Source organism: Anser brachyrhynchus (genome assembly GCF_964034855.1).
Source record: "Anser brachyrhynchus genome assembly, chromosome: 11".
In the NCBI taxonomy this organism is placed as follows: Eukaryota; Metazoa; Chordata; class Aves; order Anseriformes; family Anatidae; genus Anser; species Anser brachyrhynchus.
Genome location: NC_137706.1, coordinates 4,547,103 through 4,568,385, shown reverse-complemented (window position 1 = coordinate 4,568,385; position 21,283 = coordinate 4,547,103). Strand labels below are relative to the sequence as shown.

General features: G+C 38.2%; 1 protein-coding gene and 1 long non-coding RNA gene across 4 annotated transcripts in view; one reads left to right on the top strand and one right to left on the bottom strand.

Moving 5' to 3' along the window:
- Positions 1-21,283, top strand: part of LOC308201182 — a 133,856-nt gene that overhangs the window by 29,609 nt on the left and 82,964 nt on the right. The window lies entirely within an intron of this gene.
- The window catches only part of LIPC (lipase C, hepatic type), a 72,011-nt gene that overhangs the window by 30,751 nt on the left and 19,977 nt on the right, over positions 1-21,283 (bottom strand). The window contains 1 exon segment of the mRNA XM_080608126.1: positions 19,073-19,198. Within this exon segment, the coding sequence (XP_080464252.1) occupies positions 19,073-19,198 (126 nt within the window).

The window sequence follows — 21,283 nt, the reverse complement described above, 5'->3', positions numbered from 1 at the left end:
CGTTGTTAAACTACAGAAAGCTCTATAATGATCCCAATGTGCTCTTTCGTCTCTGTAAACCATCATGTGATTCATCTCTAGTGACCAACTTGGTAGCATAGTCAAAAGGTTACACAGATAAACAGAATTATTTGCTTCTGACTGTCATGCCTGGAACACAAAGCAAGTGAATTTACCCGCTTTGTTATTCACCATTATACCCGAGTTCAACCTAGAATCCTCAGAGCTGAAGTCTTACATTAAAAAAAAAAAAAAAAAGCAAGCTATAATATACTGTAGTTTATGTAGATAGGCCACAGAAGGTGATGATATAATGCACACTGAACAAAACATCTTGTTTTCTCTGTTCAATTCACTGCATAATTTCCTTTTCCCTTTGGTCCATCTCTTCAGAGCTATGATCGTATCCAGTAAACATTCATATCAGTTTACTCGTTATTTGAAAAAACAAACACCATTGTGTTTAATATTTACTTTATAAAATGCTGTAGCCTCCTATTGTGTTGTGTTGTTTTATATGGACTCAGCAAATCCACATCCTCAGATATGCAATTGAACTCTTCCCTCTCCTATACCAAAGCAACCAAACATTAGACCAGTACCATATGTTTTATCCAAAAAGATGCTGTGCATGCTGCTGCATGTAGGAAACATCCTGTCACTGAAGCAAGTTCTAGAGACTCCAGTCTCCCTGCATGTCCCCATCTATTAAAAAAAAAAAAAAAAAAAAAGAATAAAATTTTTAAAGTCGCCTCTCCTGTCTTGGTCATTATAGTTGTGCATGATAAGAGAAGTGATCTCTGGTTGGGGACTGCTTTTCAGGCTGGAATGATGTCAATGTTTCAATGTCAGCTGCACCTTGACATTGAAACAGCCAAAAGATGCTGATATCAGTTCCCAGATGAAGCAGAGAGGCTGCACTGCCAGCATGGCTTCTGTCCACTGCAGAACCAGCTTCAGCCAAGTTTGTTCTCATTCCTGTCTGCCTTTTGGCTGAAAATGGCATTTCTGATCTGGTAAAAAATAGAAAATAAGCTGAACATCTTCAGCATACTAATGGAACCCAAATTTCCTTACAGCTGGTGGCAGACTAGTCAATGCTACTGAAAGAATCCCACAGTACTTTGGCAGGGGGACACCTACTGAGACCTATTCACCATCCAGTTCTTCTCAGGTTCTCCTTGGAGACCACTGTGGAAAACCACAGAAAAGTAAGTAGGGAAAACCTTTCTATTCTAGTAGTGTGCCAGTTGGCTTGGGTTTATCAAAAGTTCCTAAATTTAACAAAAACAGTATGGACATTTGGACATTTTGTCTGCCATATAATTATTAGCTAAAGAAATCATCAAACACTGTATTCTGCCCTTTACTGACAGGGAATGATGGTAGCAGAAATATTCCCTAACAGTCCTTCACTGTTCTAGTGATCTTTATATCGTTATGGGAAGAGGGATATGTATAAAGTGCATTCACACTGATATCTTGTACAGTGTGAGAGTTAATGGTGTATTAGCAGAGAAACAAAGGTCTAAGCGTTCACATTCCCTAGCTCAGCATGTTGGACACTTCTGTGTGCTGCTGGATTTTCTTCCTTCTGCAGTACCCACTATGCATCTCAATTGTGTTAACCATTTTCTTTCTATTCTCTAATAACAGAAGAAAAAAAAGAAGGATGGTTTTCAGTCCGGGAGTTGTGCATGCTGTTTTGTTTTCTTAAAAAGCGAGCATCAGATTTTATTTCAGGAGTTTCAGTATTGCTAGAGAAAATGTTCATCAAGATTGGTAGAATCCTTTAAAAAAATTGAAAAATATTTTTAGCAATAATTGTTATACTGTGTGACCAGGCAGTAGAACAATTTATTTTTCTCCATGCAGAGTCTAAGGAAAAAAAGGATATGTTTAAAACTGGTTCATCACTGAAATAGTTCTTACTAGACTGAAACTATTGGGCAATAGATTTGGAGGAAGCTAGGGGGAAATCTTGGTTAGTCAGTCACTTTGTATTAAGTGAACAGGTGGATTCAGCCATAGATCATAGCAGAAATGAAATCTAACTTTGGAAGGCTGCTGCTGCGTTCCCTTTCACTAAGCACCAGTTTGCCTGTCCAGTCCAGTTTTAACTGTGCATCCTCCTTAGTGGTGGCTTTTACAAGGCAGAATTCTCTAGTGGCATGTCATGCCTCTGGTTTTTGGAAATTTAAAAAATTGAACTTTGTCATAATAGAGTATTCTGATAGCTTCAGCTATAATAAACTTTAGCAGAAGTTGAGTGTTGTGTGTACTAATAAGTATATTGATTTTGATGGAATAAGTATGTGAAGAAAATAAGGAAGGTAAGCCTGACTTAAACATTAGGGACATACAATTATCTAGCTGGACACCTAGGTAGTAACTCTCACTGTTGATGATAACATTTGGGAACAAGAGCTGCTACTTCCCAGCAAGAAGTTCAGATTAATAAAAGGCAATGAGCTGATTTGACTTGACAAATTTAAGAAATGTATATTTTACAAGAAAATAGGAGGTAAGCAAAGTCGTTGCACAATAAATTCTGTTATTTTTCTTGGTGGATTTTTTTATTTCTTTGTTTTGTTGTTGTTTTTGAAAAAGTGTGTACCTGATAATAGATATTCCGCATACACATGTGCTGGGCACTGGTGGGTATTGCTTGCTTCTCAGGCTCCTGTAGCCACCAGCTGGAGATATATCAAACCTTTTCCGGGGGGCAGGGGGCGGGTCAATTGTGGGAAAAGAAAGTGAAGCAATTTGTCCTCTTACATTGCGTTTTGCAGCAGCGTCATGGATTTTGTTCAGATTTATGGGAGACTGCCTAAACTAAACAACTGGCATTGCAAGCAGGAAAAGTCACTCTCTACTCGGTTCCTTTTGAATTAGGTCTATCTATTACCCCTCTGCAGTGAGTTTAATAACTCCCGGAATTCTCTCCATGGATTCACTTAGACAGCATGATGTTTTTAAAACAGAAAATACCTTCTCTTCTACCTAGACCTAACAAACCTATTAGCAAAACCTTCCATTAACTGAAGGAAGAGTTTCCTTTATTCTGCAGAAGTTCTTTCCTAAGCTTTCAGGTAATTAAATGCAATTATGCTGTTATGTAATTACAGTGTTCTGAATTCTAAATTTATACAGCAGTTATTCTAGCTTTTCAACAAATGTTTCCTCAGTAGTGCTGTGCAGTCCTGAGTTGATGCTCTGTGTCTGTAGCCATCCTTTGGGAAAAGTTTGCTGAAATGTAGTTAGAATCATTCCTTAAAATGAATGTTCATTTTGTATTAAGCATACTTCCTTCACAATCGTTTTTTGTAAAACCATCCTAGGAGATGTTCACCCACCTTTGCCAGCTGAACTTTGCTAGTCTGCCACACTGAACTGATCTGGAAATTTCACATCACGTTTTTGTGTGCATGTCCCAGTACATCAGGCTGTGAACTTTGGAATGCACTGGAAGCTTCCCAGAAATCAGGCAAGAGGTATCACAAGGGCTGCATTTCTCATGGTGCTTCAGCATGTTTGCAGTTCTAGCTAGAATCAAGTGGAAATGAAGTAACAAAATTGTCCAAAGTTCTCAACATTCCAGTTTCATTTTGGTAGCTTTTTATCTGTTAGATTCTTTTGTCATCCGCAGGACAGCCGCCAGTGGAACTGATTCATAAGTTTGCTTCATGTGTGCTGAAGAATTTCTATGTCCCTAATATAGTTCTCCCAGCTCAGCATTTCCTGATGCATTTCAGATACTGAAAAGTTATTTGTCTGAAATGTATACCTGAAATATTCATGGAAGAGGAACAATGCTACTTAAATATTTTCCTCCCAATTCTAGACGGAATTAAAATAGCCTCTTTTATTGCATGAGAAGTGGAGAATAAAAGCATGCAATTAGAAAACAAAATTCTAGTTCACATTCACCTATCTCTTTTGTCCCTGGCACAAAGGTGAAAGAAGTTAGTCTTTTAGTAGGCTAGAAATTTTCAGTTGGTGTCTGTCAAACTATGTGAGTTTCTGCCATCCTGAAGTCCAGGTGGAAACAGCATAGTCCATGGTTCGTTCCTAGACCTTTAAAGGGCTACTGCTATCTACTGTGATTAAGAACAGTTCCCAGGACAGTCTGTGCTGGGGCTGGAATGAATGAAAAGTGGGAAAAGGATAAAAAATCTTCAGAGATTCCTCATTCTCTCTCTCCAATGCCTAATAAATAAAACATAAAATCTAAGTAATAACCTTGCTATAGTCAGTTCTGTTTGGCCCATATATTCCTCTGGACAGGAACCATACCAAGTAGTGTGTCTGCAGCACAAAATCATCCCAGACGGGTAGAGCCTAGGGCTAGGTGCGGGACAGAAAGATACAGTGAGCAGCAGCCACACTTCAAAATAGCTTCTAATTCAGTTCCTTGATTCCTCCAGTCAAATAACCGTTATGTTCTGTTGAATGTAGTTTGGCAGTAAAACAGGTAAGTTTACTGTAGCATTTCAGCCTAGGGTAGAAAGTTGTTCTCTGGCACTGAAGTATCTGAGATCTCCTAGGCAACAGATTACAATTGAGTGAGTTTTCGTAATCTTGTCCTTGGCTCTGCAAGGTGTGAACGTTTCAGCAAGCAAAACGTTTGGCCAGAATGCAGGGAACGTGCTTGGACAATCCAGCACGGTTCCACGTGTCGTAAGTGTGGTGCTGGTGCAAAGACACAGTATTGATGTGGGAAACCAGGACAACTGGCATCCATTACAGCAGCAGTCCTGGGCCCTCGGGGCCCTCCCACGCCTACAGGGCTTTTGGCTTTGTAGAGTTGTGCTTTTTTCTGCTCTGTGCCACTCCGAAAGATAACATTGTCCGGAGGCATAAATTAAAAGCCAATGTAGTCTTGGAATATGTGTAATTTCCCTTATAAGTTTAAATCCTGTTACTGCTGTGTTGGTTTTGGCCCAGACATGCCCAAGGCATGTTCACCAAACATCGTCCATTTAACAAAGTGCTGTAGTGGTTGTGCGTGTGGTACTGAAAGTGGGAGCTAGACCTGCCTGATAAAAGCTGTATTCAGAGAGGACACGGTAGCTGGTCTGTTTGCCAACTTGAAAGCAAAGTTACCTTTCAGCAAGACTGCAGACTGAATATATTTCCTAAAAATGAAGGCAGGCTGTCTTGTAGGGAAAGAAATATGGAGCTTTCAAGTCTGGAGACACAGGAAAGCTTCAAGTTACTTATGGCATCTCAGATAAAGTATTGCTCAACAAAATAAGGGCTTCATTAGGAGAACCCTCTGTTGTATTTTTCTGTTTGTGATTTACTTTAGCTGTAAATCCTACCAACTCTTTGACATGTGTCACAGAATCTGTTACCTGAGGCCAGTCACCTCTGGATTTTCTCTGCATTGGAGAAAATAGGGAATGGGCCACAGAAACAAGAGAACTGCAATCTGAACCGATGGTAGAGCTGGAGTGAGAGAATAAACATCTCTTCAAATACCAAATTTTATGCAGAATGCTGAAAATTTGCCTGCTGGGTTGAGCTTTCCACTAAAAACTATCTTACAACAGATTAATTAACGCAGACAAACTTCTAGGTATCTTTCTCCTTATTGCTATGGCAACAAATCAGTTTCTTTATAACAGCTTCTGATGTTCCAGACAGCCAAAGATTATGACAGGATGAAATACTTCTCTGTATTTAATTATCATGTTTTTAATTTGAATTTATCAGAGACTGGTTGAGTAGAATCTGCAAAATTGTCAGGCAAAGGAGTCTTCTAAAAATAAAATGTAGCTAGCAAGATATTCAGCATGCATAATGTGAAGGAGTTCCAATTTATAAATAGGTTTAGGAAGAATTGAACTCATTAAAAAATAAATCAAAGATGGATTTTTAGGGATATGGCCCTGTTTCAAAGATATTTTAAATGAGCCTAAATCCTGGCTGTCAAGACTTGGTCTCGCTCTTCCTACGGTTCCAGGTATTCTCCAGAGCCCCGCAATGAAAGGGAATTATGTTAGGAAGCATGTCATGTGGAAAGCAGGCAGAGGGCTGTCTGCCAGCAGGAATCAAGTGGTTTCATCCACCCTACATTAATGTGTAGCTTTTGTCTTCCCATTTGTCATCAGCAGTGTCAAGCCTAGCCTGCCTAGAAAGACAAGTGCATGTTCTTCAGTGGGGGTGAGTTCAGGGCGGGGGGTTTGCAACGCGAGCTGCAGTCGGGCTGTGCCTGGCAGAGGGAGGTTGTGGGAACAAGGAGGAGCTGGCAAAGGGAGGTACGAGGCTGATTCGGTGTGAAACAACTCAGGTTTGAGACAGTTGTGTTTCTAAGGTAATGGGAAACTTTCCCAAGCAAAGATGTACCTTCCAGGAGGTGGAAAGGATTCTGTATAAATATTTTTCTAGGCACATCATGAAGAGGGGGAAAAAAAGAGAGAAAATTTGCACATTTATGTTGTTACTAGAACAAAATGTTTTTCTGACAATGATATTTCGTCAACAAAATTTCATACAGTCTCACAGTACTAAAAGTAAAAATATAATAATGCATTGTATCTAATTTCTTGCCACTTGTTTTAAGTGTGTCAGCCACCAGAATATAAAATTTGTTTACACATTGTAAATATAATCTTAAAAAGGAACATTATCATATAGATTTGATATAGCATAGTTTAAAAAATGTGGAGGCCTGACTGTTAACCATTCACTTTAATTATGAGACCTTATAAAGTTGCTTGTGAATTATAAGAATCTTCAAATACAATGATTATGTGCGTGGTTTTTTTGTACCATTTCAATTTCTTCTCCAAGACCCATTGTTATATTCCTCATAATTCACAAGGTAAGCCTTATTCACTAACAATCTATAAAATAAGGGGCTTTTTGTTAAACCCAGTTTCAACGTAAAGTTTTGAATGCTGTGTGAGTGCCTGTTTTCTACGCCTCTTTATTTGATTTAAAAAATCTTGCAAATTTTTAATAAGCAAAAAGTAATCTCCTGATGCTTCCAAGAAGTGTTAATGAAGTGGCTTACTGTGACCTGCTGAACATGCAGGATGTGTGAACAGCATGGAAGTTGTATTGAGGGCAAGCTTATAATATGGCTGTCTTACTTTATTGAAAATGATTTAGAGATAAGGTAAATAACCATTAATAAGTGAAATTGTGAGTGAAACACCAATTCTCATATTCAATTTAGCTGAGCTTTTTTTTGCTTGTAAATATGCATTATATATTTGATTGTTTTCATTTTAAAGTTGTCCAGTGAACACAATAGGACACATGCTTTCTAGTCCTGAGATACCAGAACCATGACCTCTCAGTACAGAATAGTGGCATTAACAAACAAAACAAAAAAAAAAGAGGGAGATTTAGAGATTTCTGAAATAATATCTGTATTTGTATTCAGTGCTCAAATTTTGCTCAATTTGAAACCATCTTTGTCTCCTACAACACCATCCTCATTCTCTGAATGTGTCTAGCTTCTATTTATCTGGTAAAATGACTCGCTAAACGCAGAGCCCCGGCATCCCAGGGTCCTATTACACCATCAGTGCTTGGCAGCCTTCACTTAACTTTGTAATGACTTCAATGAGCCAGTTGTGTTAGGATCATTACTATCAGTTATCTCTCTATATTTTTTTTTCCTTTCTGAGAGTTGATTCTGGGTCAGCAATGCTTGTTCCTGTAGACGAGTTTGTCTTATTGCATCAAGGAAGGAAAGGGCTCCTGATGCATTTGATGATAATTTCTATCATGGTGTTTAAAAGCCAAGATTTTAGTTAGATGTCTGGGGAATTAGTTCCATGATTCCCATTATACTAATTAGTTTAGCAACACTCAATGCACTTGCTGGCAATTATTTCACCCTTCAGCTGGTGGCATAATACTGAAGGAAGAAACTCATTTGAGCACGTTCCCAAAACTATACCGTATAGCTTTGCCCTGGTGTCAGAAAATCAAGTATCTAGCTAATGAAAACAGTACAAATGCACGTCTCACATTAGTGAAAATGGCAGTGAGATTAGTGAAAATTAGTGAGATTTCTTTGGCGGCTACTCACATGCTTCAGTTTCTGGCAGTTTCTATTCAAAAAGTAGTATCCTACATCAACACTGGCCTTGATTCATCTTCCTAATGGTAATGTTACTGGGGGATAAGGCCAGTATTTGAAGTTATCTGTATATTAGTTTTAGAGGAAATACATAGCTGTCTGTAGAGTAACAAAGAAAATGGCAAGTAGGGGCTTCAAGAATGGACCTGTGAGGTTAAAGGTATGGATTCCACTCCTGGCACCGAGTACTTACTGCCTGACAGTAGCTAAAGCTTGATTTAGTGTTTTTTGTTTTGTTTTGTTTTGGTGTCTCTTGAAGCAGAGATAATAATACTGATCACTCTAAAACTCTGGCCATTAATATTACAGGTGCTTTGGAGTTATGTTACTGTTCTTTAAAATTTTGGGGTGGCACGTTAAGGATGGCATAAAGTCGAAAGGGGCTGACTGACCACTGCAGCCCCAAAGCCTGGTGTGCTGCGTCGTGCAGGAGTGATTGCTGCATATCTTCGGGTCCTTGTTCCCAGCTGTCTGATTTGACATTGGCGGTATGAAAATGAACATGAAAGCACAATGGCAAGTGAAGCTTGTGGTGGAGTTGTGGCCTTGGCTCTTTTGCAAATATGGCAGCATTTGGTCTGTTTTTTGCTCTCTGCTTTTTACTTTTGCAAGTAACAGTAATTAGAGATAGGTCTTGTCTGTATCTTTTCAGACTTCCTTCTTGCTCTAGAGAATAGTGATGTATTTGTTTTGGAGATTAATCCTTTCTGTGCCAGGTTCCTACATATTAAGTAGGAATATATTAGGTGAGAAAAAAAATATTATAGTCTAATTTTTCATTATATGTTGCTTTTCCTGTTAGAATTTTGCTTATTCTTTGTAGAAAATTTATCTCTAGACTGTAGATCATACTGTGGATTATCTTGTAGACCCAAAATGGCTGATTTTAACCCATTTTCTTTCTCCCCTCTTTCAAATAAATCCTTCTAGTGTTCTGTCTTTAAAGTAGCAGTGCTTCTCACTAATGAGCGCAATTGCCAGGCTTCCCTGTTATAGTACTTTGTTAGAAATGTGCCTAACATACAGAAGTGATGGCTTACTGAGCTTTTATCAGTTCTCAACTGATTTCACAATTAGGATCAGCATTTTCTTTGGAGCCCTGTGATTCAGTTCAGATCTCTGCAATTCTCAGGGGGAGTGGGGACTGGTCACAAGAGGAAAGAACTCAGTTTTTATACAGACTTGTCTTCAATTTGCTACATAAATCACTAACTTGAAAGAACAGTATTGTAACTGAGATGGAGGTATGAATTATTTGTCTGTAACCTGCTTCTAGCATATACTTAGTAAGTATAAAATATAGCACAACTATAATTAGTAAGGCCACACATCTTCCTTTTCCCATTAAGATTCTGTTTAGACATTTGTAGAGTTCTTTTATTTTGGAATAGTTTTATCGTATCTCTGCTTCTGTAGATCACTTGGTACACAGATCAGATATCATTTTACCAAAAGTTTATTCACATGTAATAGACCCGTGTTTCTAAAGAGGAGCTATTTCTCTGATTCTTTCAAAGACCTTTGCAAATTCTGCACCATATTGAATGCCCTTTGGCTGCAGGTAAAGAATTCAACAGCTTGTGGGAGTGCTAGTTAGAGCTAATAATAACTTCAATGACCTGCCTTGGCTTTAAAATGCTTAGCAGAATTTACTCTGTCCTTGAAGGGTAGAGATTTTGTTTCTGTGCACATGGCTAGCTGAGGATGCTCATGTCTTCATGTTTCTGTGTTTAGTGATCACACACAATTAACTAAGTGGGTGCTTATGTGTGGATGAAAGAGAAGTGGGTCATGTTGAGGAAGCAAAGAGGAAGAACAGGCAAAGAGATTTCTCAAAAATACTACACCGGAACACCATTATTAGAGGGATTTGTACTGTTAGCTAAATAGTCTTCTTAAAACTAGAAATAATAATAAGAAAGCAATTAGAATAGGATTTGAATTATTCATAGTTAACCCTTTTCTCTCTAGTTTTGGTATATTTTTCATGGTTAGTTTGCTGAATTACGTACAAAGAGTTTGAGTGAAATCAAAGCTTTAAATTGAGCAAGTACCCAAAAAACTCTGAGCTATGAGATTTTTATTTTATCTAACTAATGGGTTGTGGATGGTGCAGAAAACAAATGTATTTTCAAGGAGATTGCCCTAGACCTTTCCAATGTAAATATTATTAACACCAGCCAGAAAAAGAAATTTACTTTCCTTTATGAGCTATTATTGGAATGACAAATTAGGCTTGTTTTCTGATTTTTCTTTCTTTTCCTGAAGGAAAACTTAAAATAAAAGAAGGGCTCCATGATGAGGGTCTTTAGTTCCTGATTAGACATCTGGTTTCAGTGCTGCCAGAGCAACCCTAAGCAGATCCCCATCCTGCTGCCACCCACTCACTCCTGACCTCCTGTGTGTCCCATCATTGTCCCCACATAGCTGTTTGCTTAGTTGCACAGTGAACAAAATCAGGGAACTAATCCAGCTAAAAAGTAGGATAACCAGAGAAAAATAGGATAGGTTTTCACCTGGATCAGTTTCCAAGCCGTTTTGCTGCAAGCAGCTATACTGGCACAATGGAGAGGCTTATGAATTAACTGCAACCAGTGGCCTGAGGCAAGGGTTGATAAGTTGTTAATGTCACTAAATGTATAATGAACTACAGCCTTTCCCTTTGACTTTGAAAGGTGCTGAAGATTCATCTGCCATCTCTGAACACAGGTTACATAAAAAACACAAAATCAAGTATCTGAGGCTTTGGGTTTCTTTAGAGGTGGACAGTTTTGGAATGACAGCCCTTCTTCACTATTTATATATATTGATTAGTTTAATATATTTGTTAGGTTCTTAATGTGGCATAACTGATATCCTTAGCCACATTTTGATTTTACTGTTGAAGGGCATTCCAAGACCCAAGACTCATTTGTTCAGATCTTTCTGGAGCTGGTCCAGAATGACTAAAGAGGGTATCAGTAGCAATGACCTGCTGGGGTTGCAAAGCACTAAATGCTAATCTGATGCATACATCGTGAGAAGACCTCTCGAGTACTCTGTCCCTGAGCATTGTTACCCTCAGATGTCTGAGAATTCTTGTTCCTTTCTTCACATCAGGATTATTATATTCAGAGTATTCAAAGCTGGAAAAGTTTTCTAATTTCAGCCAGTTTAAGAAGAAACATTGATCTTTCACAGATCGAAAGTAATCAGTAACTTCAATAGTTCTGGTATGGCCATAAATATCAGCTATTTGATGGTATTCAGAAAAGTAAAATTTCCTTTAAGTGAATGACTAGATATATCTTAAGGCTATGCATATTCTTCAGCAGAATTCATTCACTTGCACTTCTTAATGTTATGTTAAAGTGAATGTGTTTTTTTCTGGGTTTTGTGTTTTTTTGGTTTGTTTGTGTTTTTTTTTTGGCTGATATATACAGTCTTCATAAACTGGACTAGAAAGATAGAAAAGGACACAGAATCACAAGAGAAAAAGCAAACAAATCCGAAGTGCAACTCCTATGAATTTACTAAAATTCCAGAAGTAGGTTTGGAAGAATGGCAGTGCAAAGATTTCTCTTGGATGGAATAATATGTCGTACTCTGTTTTGTTTTCTTCTCTGTGTAACTGAAGCTCTGCAGTAATTGTATTCATTTCTGCTACTAAAGTTGCAGATGTCAAGGTCTCTATCCTCAGCAAATTGAGTGAAAGCATTGCCAGTATAATATCATTCCAAATATTTGGTTTATGTTGAATAAAAAAATGCCAAAACAACAATTCCCCCTTAAAACAAGATCAGAATTTCTCTTATGTTCCTCTTCTTCCCCTTGCCACATTGCCAGCCACTAAAAAAGGAACCCTGAATGCACTGGCACAGTCATCTAAAGTTAAAAGTGCAAGTGGCATAAATGTGAAAACTAACAATTCTACATCACCACAACACAGAAAATAATCAACTAGAAATAGAACTAACCAAAATACTACCCTCATACATCATAAGAAGTGTTCATTAACATGTTTTTTTTTCTTTTTCTTTTTTTTCCCCCTGAAAGTCTGTAAAATATAATTATTAGTATTTTTATAAGGTCACATGAAATTCCAATCAAAAATCAGTTCTGGACAGCTTTTAGTCTGAAGTCATGACAACTAATTGTTTGGACAATAAATAATTACTTAGAGAATTAGGCAATGATTTGCCTAGTAAATAAATCAGAATATATTTTATTAGTTTTTCAGTATAGTTTTTTAATGAACATAACTAAGGAAACCCAGATTTGACAGGATCCCTAATCTGAGTGGATTCTGGAAGTGAAGATTTGCAAACATGGAATTAATGGATGTCCATCAACACCCCTTATTGACTCATTGTGGCTGAAAGGGATAATAGTGGCACTTGAAATACTGAATAAAATCTTCCAGTTGGATACTACAGATTATTTTTAGACAGAGCTACATAAAGTAGAGCTACAGGTGATTTAATATACACAAGATTTTAAAATGAAAAATTTCATCTCAGCAGTGTTTCTCTATGTTTGTTTATAAAGTTGTGTAAAAATGTGAGAAATTACGCCACAGTAGCAGAATGTTATTGGAGTTTGTCAATTCCAGAGGCAAAGCAAGATCAAACATATGAGTATATTCTTCTTTTTGTCCTTGGACCTGCTCTGTCATCATTTTGCCCACTGTTCAGTACTTTCTCCTGTAAGTAGTCTCCATCAGTTTCACTTACTGGGTGAAGTAATATGCAAAATTGGAAAAATGATGTTTGGATCAAATAGAAGAAGTTTTGAGGGTTTCTCTGATAAAAATTGATCTTTCAGACAGGGCATGCTGGCTTTATTCCAGAGGGCTACATGTAATAAAATACTTTCTTTACCCGTACTCTGTATATCTAGATTTAGGTTTTGTGCCTTCCTTTCAGTTATTTTCCTGGTAACTATTTGTTGCACTTGGAGTAACACCATGACGTCTGGAGGCCATATAGGAGCCTAAATATAAACATTACTGTTGATAAAAGACAGGTTCAAATGGAATTTACTGGACAGAGCATGAGTGCGTAAAAGCATGCAGTCCTGTGCAGTTAATGCTTCCCAAGAATATCAGCAATTGTAACAATTTTTAAAAAATAAATGAAAGGAACTAACGAGAATGATGTGGTAGTAATATAACTTTTTATTTTTTTTTCTAGAAGAAAGGCTACTGAGCATGAACATGGTAATTTTTTTACTTGGAACATAGACATTAACATTTTTTTAGAAAATTTTAATTCCTGTTTGGCCTATTGCCAAAGCAGCAAACTTTATCACCCAGTATTGGCATGTGCAGATAGATGGCCCCTTCTGTCTCTTTTGCCAGTTATTGCTTATGTTGCCAGGAAATCTTAATCATGCTGCTTGGAAGTGGCTGCTGGCCTATCCACCTGCTGCCAAGCTATTCCACTCTGTGAGTCCAACTTAGCCCCAGTGAAGTCTCTTAGCTCTAGGTAACATACAGGAAAAACGGTCACTGTGCTGAGGCCACCCTAGGTTACCATACGGTCTTAAGAACGACATCAGCAGTCATGTACTGTCGTTGATGCAACCCTATTACTAGCCCTAAAGCTCCACACGGATTAGGCATAACCAAGTTTTCAAAATGAAACATGCAGTATAAACCTGGAGTGTACAACAAAATAAGGAAATAAAAATGATTTCTTTAATAATGAATGTTTTATTGGCTTGTTTTCTGATAAAACTACATATAAGTGCATATATAGAATTGTAACCTCCTCTAACTTGACAGAGAAAGGAAGAAACTGACTTAGACAATTAAATTGCACTGCCACATTATCAAGAAATGATTTTTACGGACAAGTTTCTCAAGTGTCAGAGGAGTTCAGCCACTATTCATACAGGAGTATTCAGAAGAATGTAATGCCAAAGTCAAGTGAACACAGAGTACAGACCTCTGGTGAATGTAAGCTCCTCATTAAGATGTTCAGTCACTTGCATTAGTAGAAATATTGAAACTTGTTTTATGCATGGATAGTTCCTTTGTTGATCTAGTTTCTATGATTGTATCTTTCCATGATCAAAAGCAAAGGGTCTTTAATTAGTTAGACTACAGTTATAGTTTGGACTCCGTGGTGGAAATGTATTGCTGAAATTATATTTGTAAATTTGTATAGCTATAAAAATATATTTGTAGATAAGGGCCTGAAAGGCAGAATAACTCTTTTAGGTTATAGAAATTTTGGTAGAATCCCAAGACTCCTGAGAACACTGCAAATGCTATGTACACAGATAGCATTTCTGAAATACAGCCACTCAGAAAATGGCAGCAAAGGAATTTGTAGCACTTTTTCTAATAATAGCATAACACAGATCATTACTGTAACTGGTTAGTACCCCAACATTGGGACTTTCAACTTCCATAAGGAAAACAGTCTGAATTCTTGGACCAATATTTCTGTATGCGATAAAATGTAGTTCCTGAATCCATGATTAAATAATTTAGATAGAAGTGACCTGGTCAAGGTCATTGGTGATGCACAAACTCTGTTGAAGTAAATTAGAAATATTACTGGTTTTTAGTCTTGTTTCCATAGGCAGTAATCATGGAGTATTCAAGTATGTGAAGAGAGAATCAATCTCTTCAGCGATTTTTGGATGTTTGAGCCAATTTAAATCCAATTTTATGTAGAGAAAGATGTCTCAAATATTCAGTTCCTACTTGTTTTCTCAAAATCAACAGCTGGATAGAGAAGAGAGACCCTTGTAGCAACACTTTTGCTATTGCATTAACTCGGGATTCAGATATACATGTAGTGCTAGCACCTTGATTATCCGTAAAGCTTACCTGTCACCTGGTACTCTGGCTGTTATATGGAGACAACCAACTGCTCATCAGACACGGAAACTCAGAGAGGACTGGCTTATACTTGAGTTCAACTCATGCAGACATTGTGAGTGCAATTAGCTCGAAACATTTTGACCCTGGAATCTGATCTTGTTTAGCACCAGTACCAAACACAGGAGAACACCAGCTGCCCACGTGGTGCGGGGAGCAGCCCTGGGCCAGTTACTAGCTAGTTCATGGACACAAGCACACCCCTGAAACAGTCACAATATGTATCCAGAGCAAGCCAAAAAAAAGTAGGTAGCAGACATGAGAAGCAGGTGACAGTAGGGCGGGGTTTGGGAGGGGGACTATGGGGTGGGTCTCAGACTGAGGAGGGTCCTAGCAAGGGCTGTGATGGTATGAGATGGAGACTGTGTGTTGGGGCCTGTGGGTACCACGGGAGTGTCATGGGGCAATTCAGGAATGTGGATGTGCTGTAGAAATGTAGAGAAGGAACTGAGAACATTGGGATAGGAATGTCATGGAAACAGCTGGAGATGAGGACATGAGTTTAGGGTACATAGGATCGACATGACTGGAACTAAAATAATTATTTGATCTGTTGGTCATGAAAGTGCTCATCTTGAATTCAGCCGTCCATCAAACCGTGGTCTGTAGGTACTGCACGCTTAATTTGTCTGCGTGAGGAGGGAGGAAGACCAAGCCTGTTCCAGTTGAGTGTGAAATTACTGCATTGAATATGCTTCAAGGAAATAATTATTTCTCTATGTTTTCAGTAGAAAACTGAAAGACCTGTAAGACAGTGAAAGTGATAATCACCTTCAATGTTAAAGGTTACCATCTCATCGTCTTAGCAGACTTTAGATCTCTCTCTCTGCAGCTTAACTAGCTTTTTAATCTTCTCTAAGTCTCTTATATTGCCAGTATTTCTTAAGCTTCATGTAAAAACTATCATCTTGGGAATTTTTCAGATGTGATAAATACTCCAAGTACACTGCACTTTATTGAGGAATTTTTTATAGGCTTTGGAGAATTTGATATCCCTAACACACCTTTTATGTCTCTAACTATAATATGATTGGAAAATAAAGAAAAAGTAACAGCTATTCCAGTTTCAGCATAATCCATTTCCATGGTCTACGTTATAAACGTAAAGATGTTACCTTCACTTCCGGGTGTCAAAGTCCAGCCAAACTGCCAGCTGTGACTCTCTCAGGTAAAAAGCAGTAGCTTAACAATAGGCATTTCTGTGTCAGTTACTGAATTCTTCTAGTTTATATAAAGAACTGGAATATGTTTATACCTAGTGACTTAATTTTATATTTCTAGGAGAAGAATCAAAGTAAATGAGAGCTTATGTTAAAATATATTTTGCGTACTTCTAGAAAGAATCATCGTGGCTCAAATTCAGGGATATTATTTTTAGGTGGTTATTTCTAGTCTTTTATGGCATTCTACGTTTAGATAATGAACGTATGCCAAAAAATGTGAAACTTTTTTCCTGCTATGTAAGTATATAAGAAAACCATGGCATTTCTGAAGCATTCTATGGTTTTTAAAATAACCTTTCTGTGTGTTTTAAATATGATGTTATGTATGCTTGGTAACCTAGTCCATCTTGTTCTACATAATTTTAAAATAAAACCCTGTAATATATGTATATATGTCTAAACGTAACTCACTTAGTCTGAAGAGAAAGATTTGCATATACCTACCTACAGTTTTAGCTGCTGCAGTCTAATTCATATAAATTATCTTTTGTAATATAATTTCTTTCACTGTGTAGGTGGATAGACTGATACAGAGAAAATTGAAGCAGAGTTGTTTATTTTCTGAGTACAAATAAATGAGAAGAACTTGGCACACTATTTGTGCTTTCAGAGGATGGTTCCCTTGTAGGCAATTGCTCGTGCTAAAATTACATACCAGGCTCAGCTTTGAGAAGGCCTTGTAGTTCCTTATAGTTACACCGTTCATTGCTGCAGTTCTTGCTAAAGCAGGAAGAAGCAAGCTCCGAGGTAGAAGGGGTATTTAGGTACAACATGTACTACGCTCACAGAAAGCTGTCTTCACTTCAAAGTATTTAAAGGCCACCCACGCAAGGATAAAAACTTCTCAGCCCTTCCTCAGTGAGGATTAATGCTTTATTGACATTTTTATCAGCCACTGTGGCAAACAGATTTGCCTCACTGAGGAGCGGAATGAGGAAGAAGGCTCCTCGAGGTCTTGCCACCACAGCAGCACTGGTTTGGTCAGAGAACTAGCTGAGTTGTGCTAACGGATCAATTGGTAACAGAAACAAGGCAAAGCTTTGAGAACAAAGCATTGCGTTATCTTTGGCACAAAGCTGGTGTGGCTAAGGTTGGATTGGGGAAGGACAACGAGGGAGTACCAGTTGCAGAAATATACATTAATGTATAGTTGGAGTTAGAATTGTACTGCTTCAAAACTCAGAGGAGCCCAAGTTCAGTGTAATGGAATATCAGGGCTTTAACCTTGGAGCTACTCCCTGTAGCAAAGGTACTTAAGCTTTGGATAGTCTCTAGAAGAAAAAACAGCGGACTTTTTTTTTTTTCCCCCTCTCCTTTAAGTTTTCCAAATGCACCTGAACTGCTTCTTAAACCACAGTCTCGTCTCAACGTGCTATGAGCTAGGTGTATCTGCTAGCACTATGTTGACATGTGACCTGTCTTTTGCAGCCCACAAGCAGGGGTATAAGCTGCAGAAGCAATGAGCAAACAAGTGAAGTCCATTGACATAGCAGTACTAGGTCATGAGGGGAAAGGGGGATGGAGAGAGTGAAGTGACTGACCTTGCTATAAAAGGTGCCACAGATAGTGATGGCAGGAGAACGTGAGCTGGCATAAGATGAGAGCTGCGGCTGGAAAAGAACAGGGGTGCAGCCTCTGCCCTGTGTTTGTGTCTAAGGTGAACTAAACTTGGAGTCTGAAAGGGTCTTGGCAAAGCTGGGACAGTTGAGGCAGTGAAAAGCCTCAAAGTAAAGTTCTGATTTTTGGTTCTCCTAAAAATATAGAACCTGTTGAAAGTTTATAAATAGCTTGCTGAGATTTAGCAACTTAAAAGGATGTGCAGGCCTTGCTGCCTGGTAAGCCAAGCTATTACGACGTTAATTGAAATTTAGAGTTCTCGTTGTGATTTACCTCAAGATTTTATATTGTTCAAAATGAAACACAAGGTGAAGTTTAATGTGCAGAATCAAAGAAAGGTGGTCTGCGCCTATTATGCATAAAGCATTTTTATAGCAAATTCCTTGTAAAACCAGCAATATGAATTAACATAAGTGCAAAACACAGCTACTAAAAGAGGCCATACTTCCGTGAATGTGCTTATCTTGCTTTACTTCCAGCTAAGGCAAAATTTACATTTATCCCCTCCAGACTTAGAGTATTAGAAATGCAGTCAGATAAGGAGGAAAACTAATGTTCACTATGTACAGCTTAGCCATGAGGGCAAAAATGAAATTGACTTTGTCAGTCACATTAGAGGTTTAAGAAATGCAGTTTTGTGGTGCACTGTCATACTCCAACAATCACACGAATACAGACTTAATGTGTAGTGTCACAAATGCAGGGAAAATGGTTGTATCCCCATGTAAATGATAAAGATCCTCCACAGTACTTCTCTCACAAAACACACTGCAGAGTTATCTCTTTCACTCAACGATATTCATCACGCTTGAGGTGAAAGGCAGCCTGCACTAGGCAACTCAGAAAATGAAAGCTTCACCACTGTCAGATAGCTAGAAATTTTTGTTCTTAGTAGGAGACTGAAAAGAATACTTCCACCCCAAGAAGATTTGAACTGCTACCAGTTCAGTGTGTATTTTCAAACTAATACATTTTTAATTTAGCCTTCAGTGGAAGTTTTGTTAAAGGTCAGACTACCTTAAGCCTATAGTCTCCGAATGTATAGATTTCCACTGAGAAATGTTTGTTTTCATTGCGAATAACTACATTTTCCAATAACCACAGACAGTTATAAATATCACATTTTAAGGGAACATAACAAACAAAAAAAACACAAGCCCCAATATACTGATTGCCAGACATTCCATACTACTTATTTTTTTTATAACATAAACATTTCAAAAAAGTATATCTTTTTTTTTTTTTTTTTAGGATATTTACCTTTTTTCTTTCCTCCATATGTATCTGCCGGGGTGATGATACAAGAAAGCAACAAAAAAGAGAGAAGTTGCAAACTTTTCATTTCTTCTTTCTCTGAACGAGATTTGGGAAATTCAGTGCTAAATTCTGCCAAGAGATGGGAAGAAAGGACAGAATTATCAATGCTTTGCAAGAATTCCTTTGCCCATTAATCATTAACCTTGAAATCTCCTGTTCACTGCTCCATTCTTTCCTTTTATAGAAAAGAAAACAGAATTTGCCTATTTCCAGCCTCTTCCTTTTTGTTTTATGCCATTTGCAGTGGAAATAATTTGGAACTGGATCTTCTTACCTTGCTCAACAGTGTTCAGCTTTGAACACAGCAGACTTGAGGGTGTTTGTGCTCAGAAATCCTGCTAAAGGCCATGGGTAGCTAACTCAAATGTGGTTGGTCAGCAGCTCAGTCTGAACACATTGCAAAATAACCATGAGAGCTGAAGGTTAATCTAAATATTTCATTAACGTAGACAAATCCCAGTATGGGAAACATCTAAAATTCTCTGTTTAAGAAGAGCTTCTCTATCAGTGGTAAAGTTAGTACCAGATTTTGGATAATTGCAAAACGTTTCAAATTAAGTGAACAAATTTTTATCACATAAAAAAATGACGAGTGGAGCACAACTAGCCAACATCTCTCTCCACTGCCAGTTAAACAATCATGTGCAAGTGTGTGTAATATCTATAGGGGTTTCAGAGAAATGGTGCCTATGAATACAGAAAGTATTATACTGGAAATCAAAGCAGAATTTTAATTAAAGCAGTGTCTTTAAATGCCACAGTGACCAGGTGTGAAATGCAAAGTGGGATGGGGAAAAACTTCTCTTGGGTAGTCAGCAAGTGTTACCATGAAGTGGGACTGCACATGAGCAGGACAAAATGCTCTCCTGAGGGCCCAGTCAGCGTCAGACTGGAGCATCCCGCTATTCCCAGGTAGGTCGGGGTTCCTGAGACATACCTGCACTCATTTTAAACCAACAACCTGCCGATAATGATGTAGCTGTGGCAGCACAGGCCTTAGCATAGATTGCAAATCAACCTGCATTTCCACTAATTGTTGAGTTACTGGCCCACAGGGGTTAATGTTGCCAACTTCCACTGCTACCTGCATACCTTTCCTAGTATATAATTAGCCAGAGAGGTCTATACTATACCTTGCTGCCATGCTTTACAGCATTGCAAAATTTCGTTAGAAAGAGGCCTCTGACAGAGTAAATTTTCTCATAGGTTCTGAAATCATTCCCTATGCCAAAAATGTTGTTTTCTAAATACAGTGATACAAAGTTAAGAAAAACTTTTTTTTTCAGAACTTTCTAACCTCCTGAAAGTTAAAGTGCCTTAGAAAAATAAAGTTTGAAGAATAGAAATCTCTGTTGTTAGGCTGCCTGATCCAGAGTACTTTGTTTACATGCATTTGAAAGAGTTTTGCTAGGGCTCTGTTTTAATCTTTTATAAGTACTCCTCTTACAAACAGGAATAGGTCATTCAGTTTGTTCTTTCTTGGTGTCACTGGAGGTCTAAATATATTCTTTCCTAAATAAAGCATTTGCTTTTAAGCTAGGTTCTTGCCATATGGACGGTGGAAGTGCAGCTGTTTCTTTGGCACTACGTTCCTGAAGCTATCATGGAAATTGAGTTTTGCAGGCTGAGTGTGTGCATGTGTTGGGGTTCAGGGCTGCCCAGCCCTGAGATTTTTCTCTACGGAAACTTGTATCTTCTTTCCTGCAGACCTGCTTGAATGTACCAACATCAGCAAACTAGGGAGAGTCTCCAGAAGTATTTCAGGAGAGCTAAATGATGCAAAAGAACAAGCAATGTTCTTAGGGAAGACAAAAGGCCTGGGAAAATGCCTCCAACCTGGAGCTGGAACAAGGAATTGCCATTGGTCTTGGAAAGATGGCCCTTTTGATTTGGATTTGAGAGGGAAGGGGAAGAGATGTTCTGGATGCCATCAGGGAATCTGCAACAAGAATTTAGGCTGTGATGTTGGACGGGAAATGTGTATTTCAGTAAAGTTAGCATTGGTGGAAATTACTGGTATGGTTTAGTACAGCCTTGCAGTGAACAACAGGAATCAAGAAAGTAGGGGAGTACCGAGGGGAGAAAGCTTAGGAGCTGATTTTTTCTGCAGACAGGAATTGTTCAGGAACAGGGTGATAGATGTGTCAGGTACTG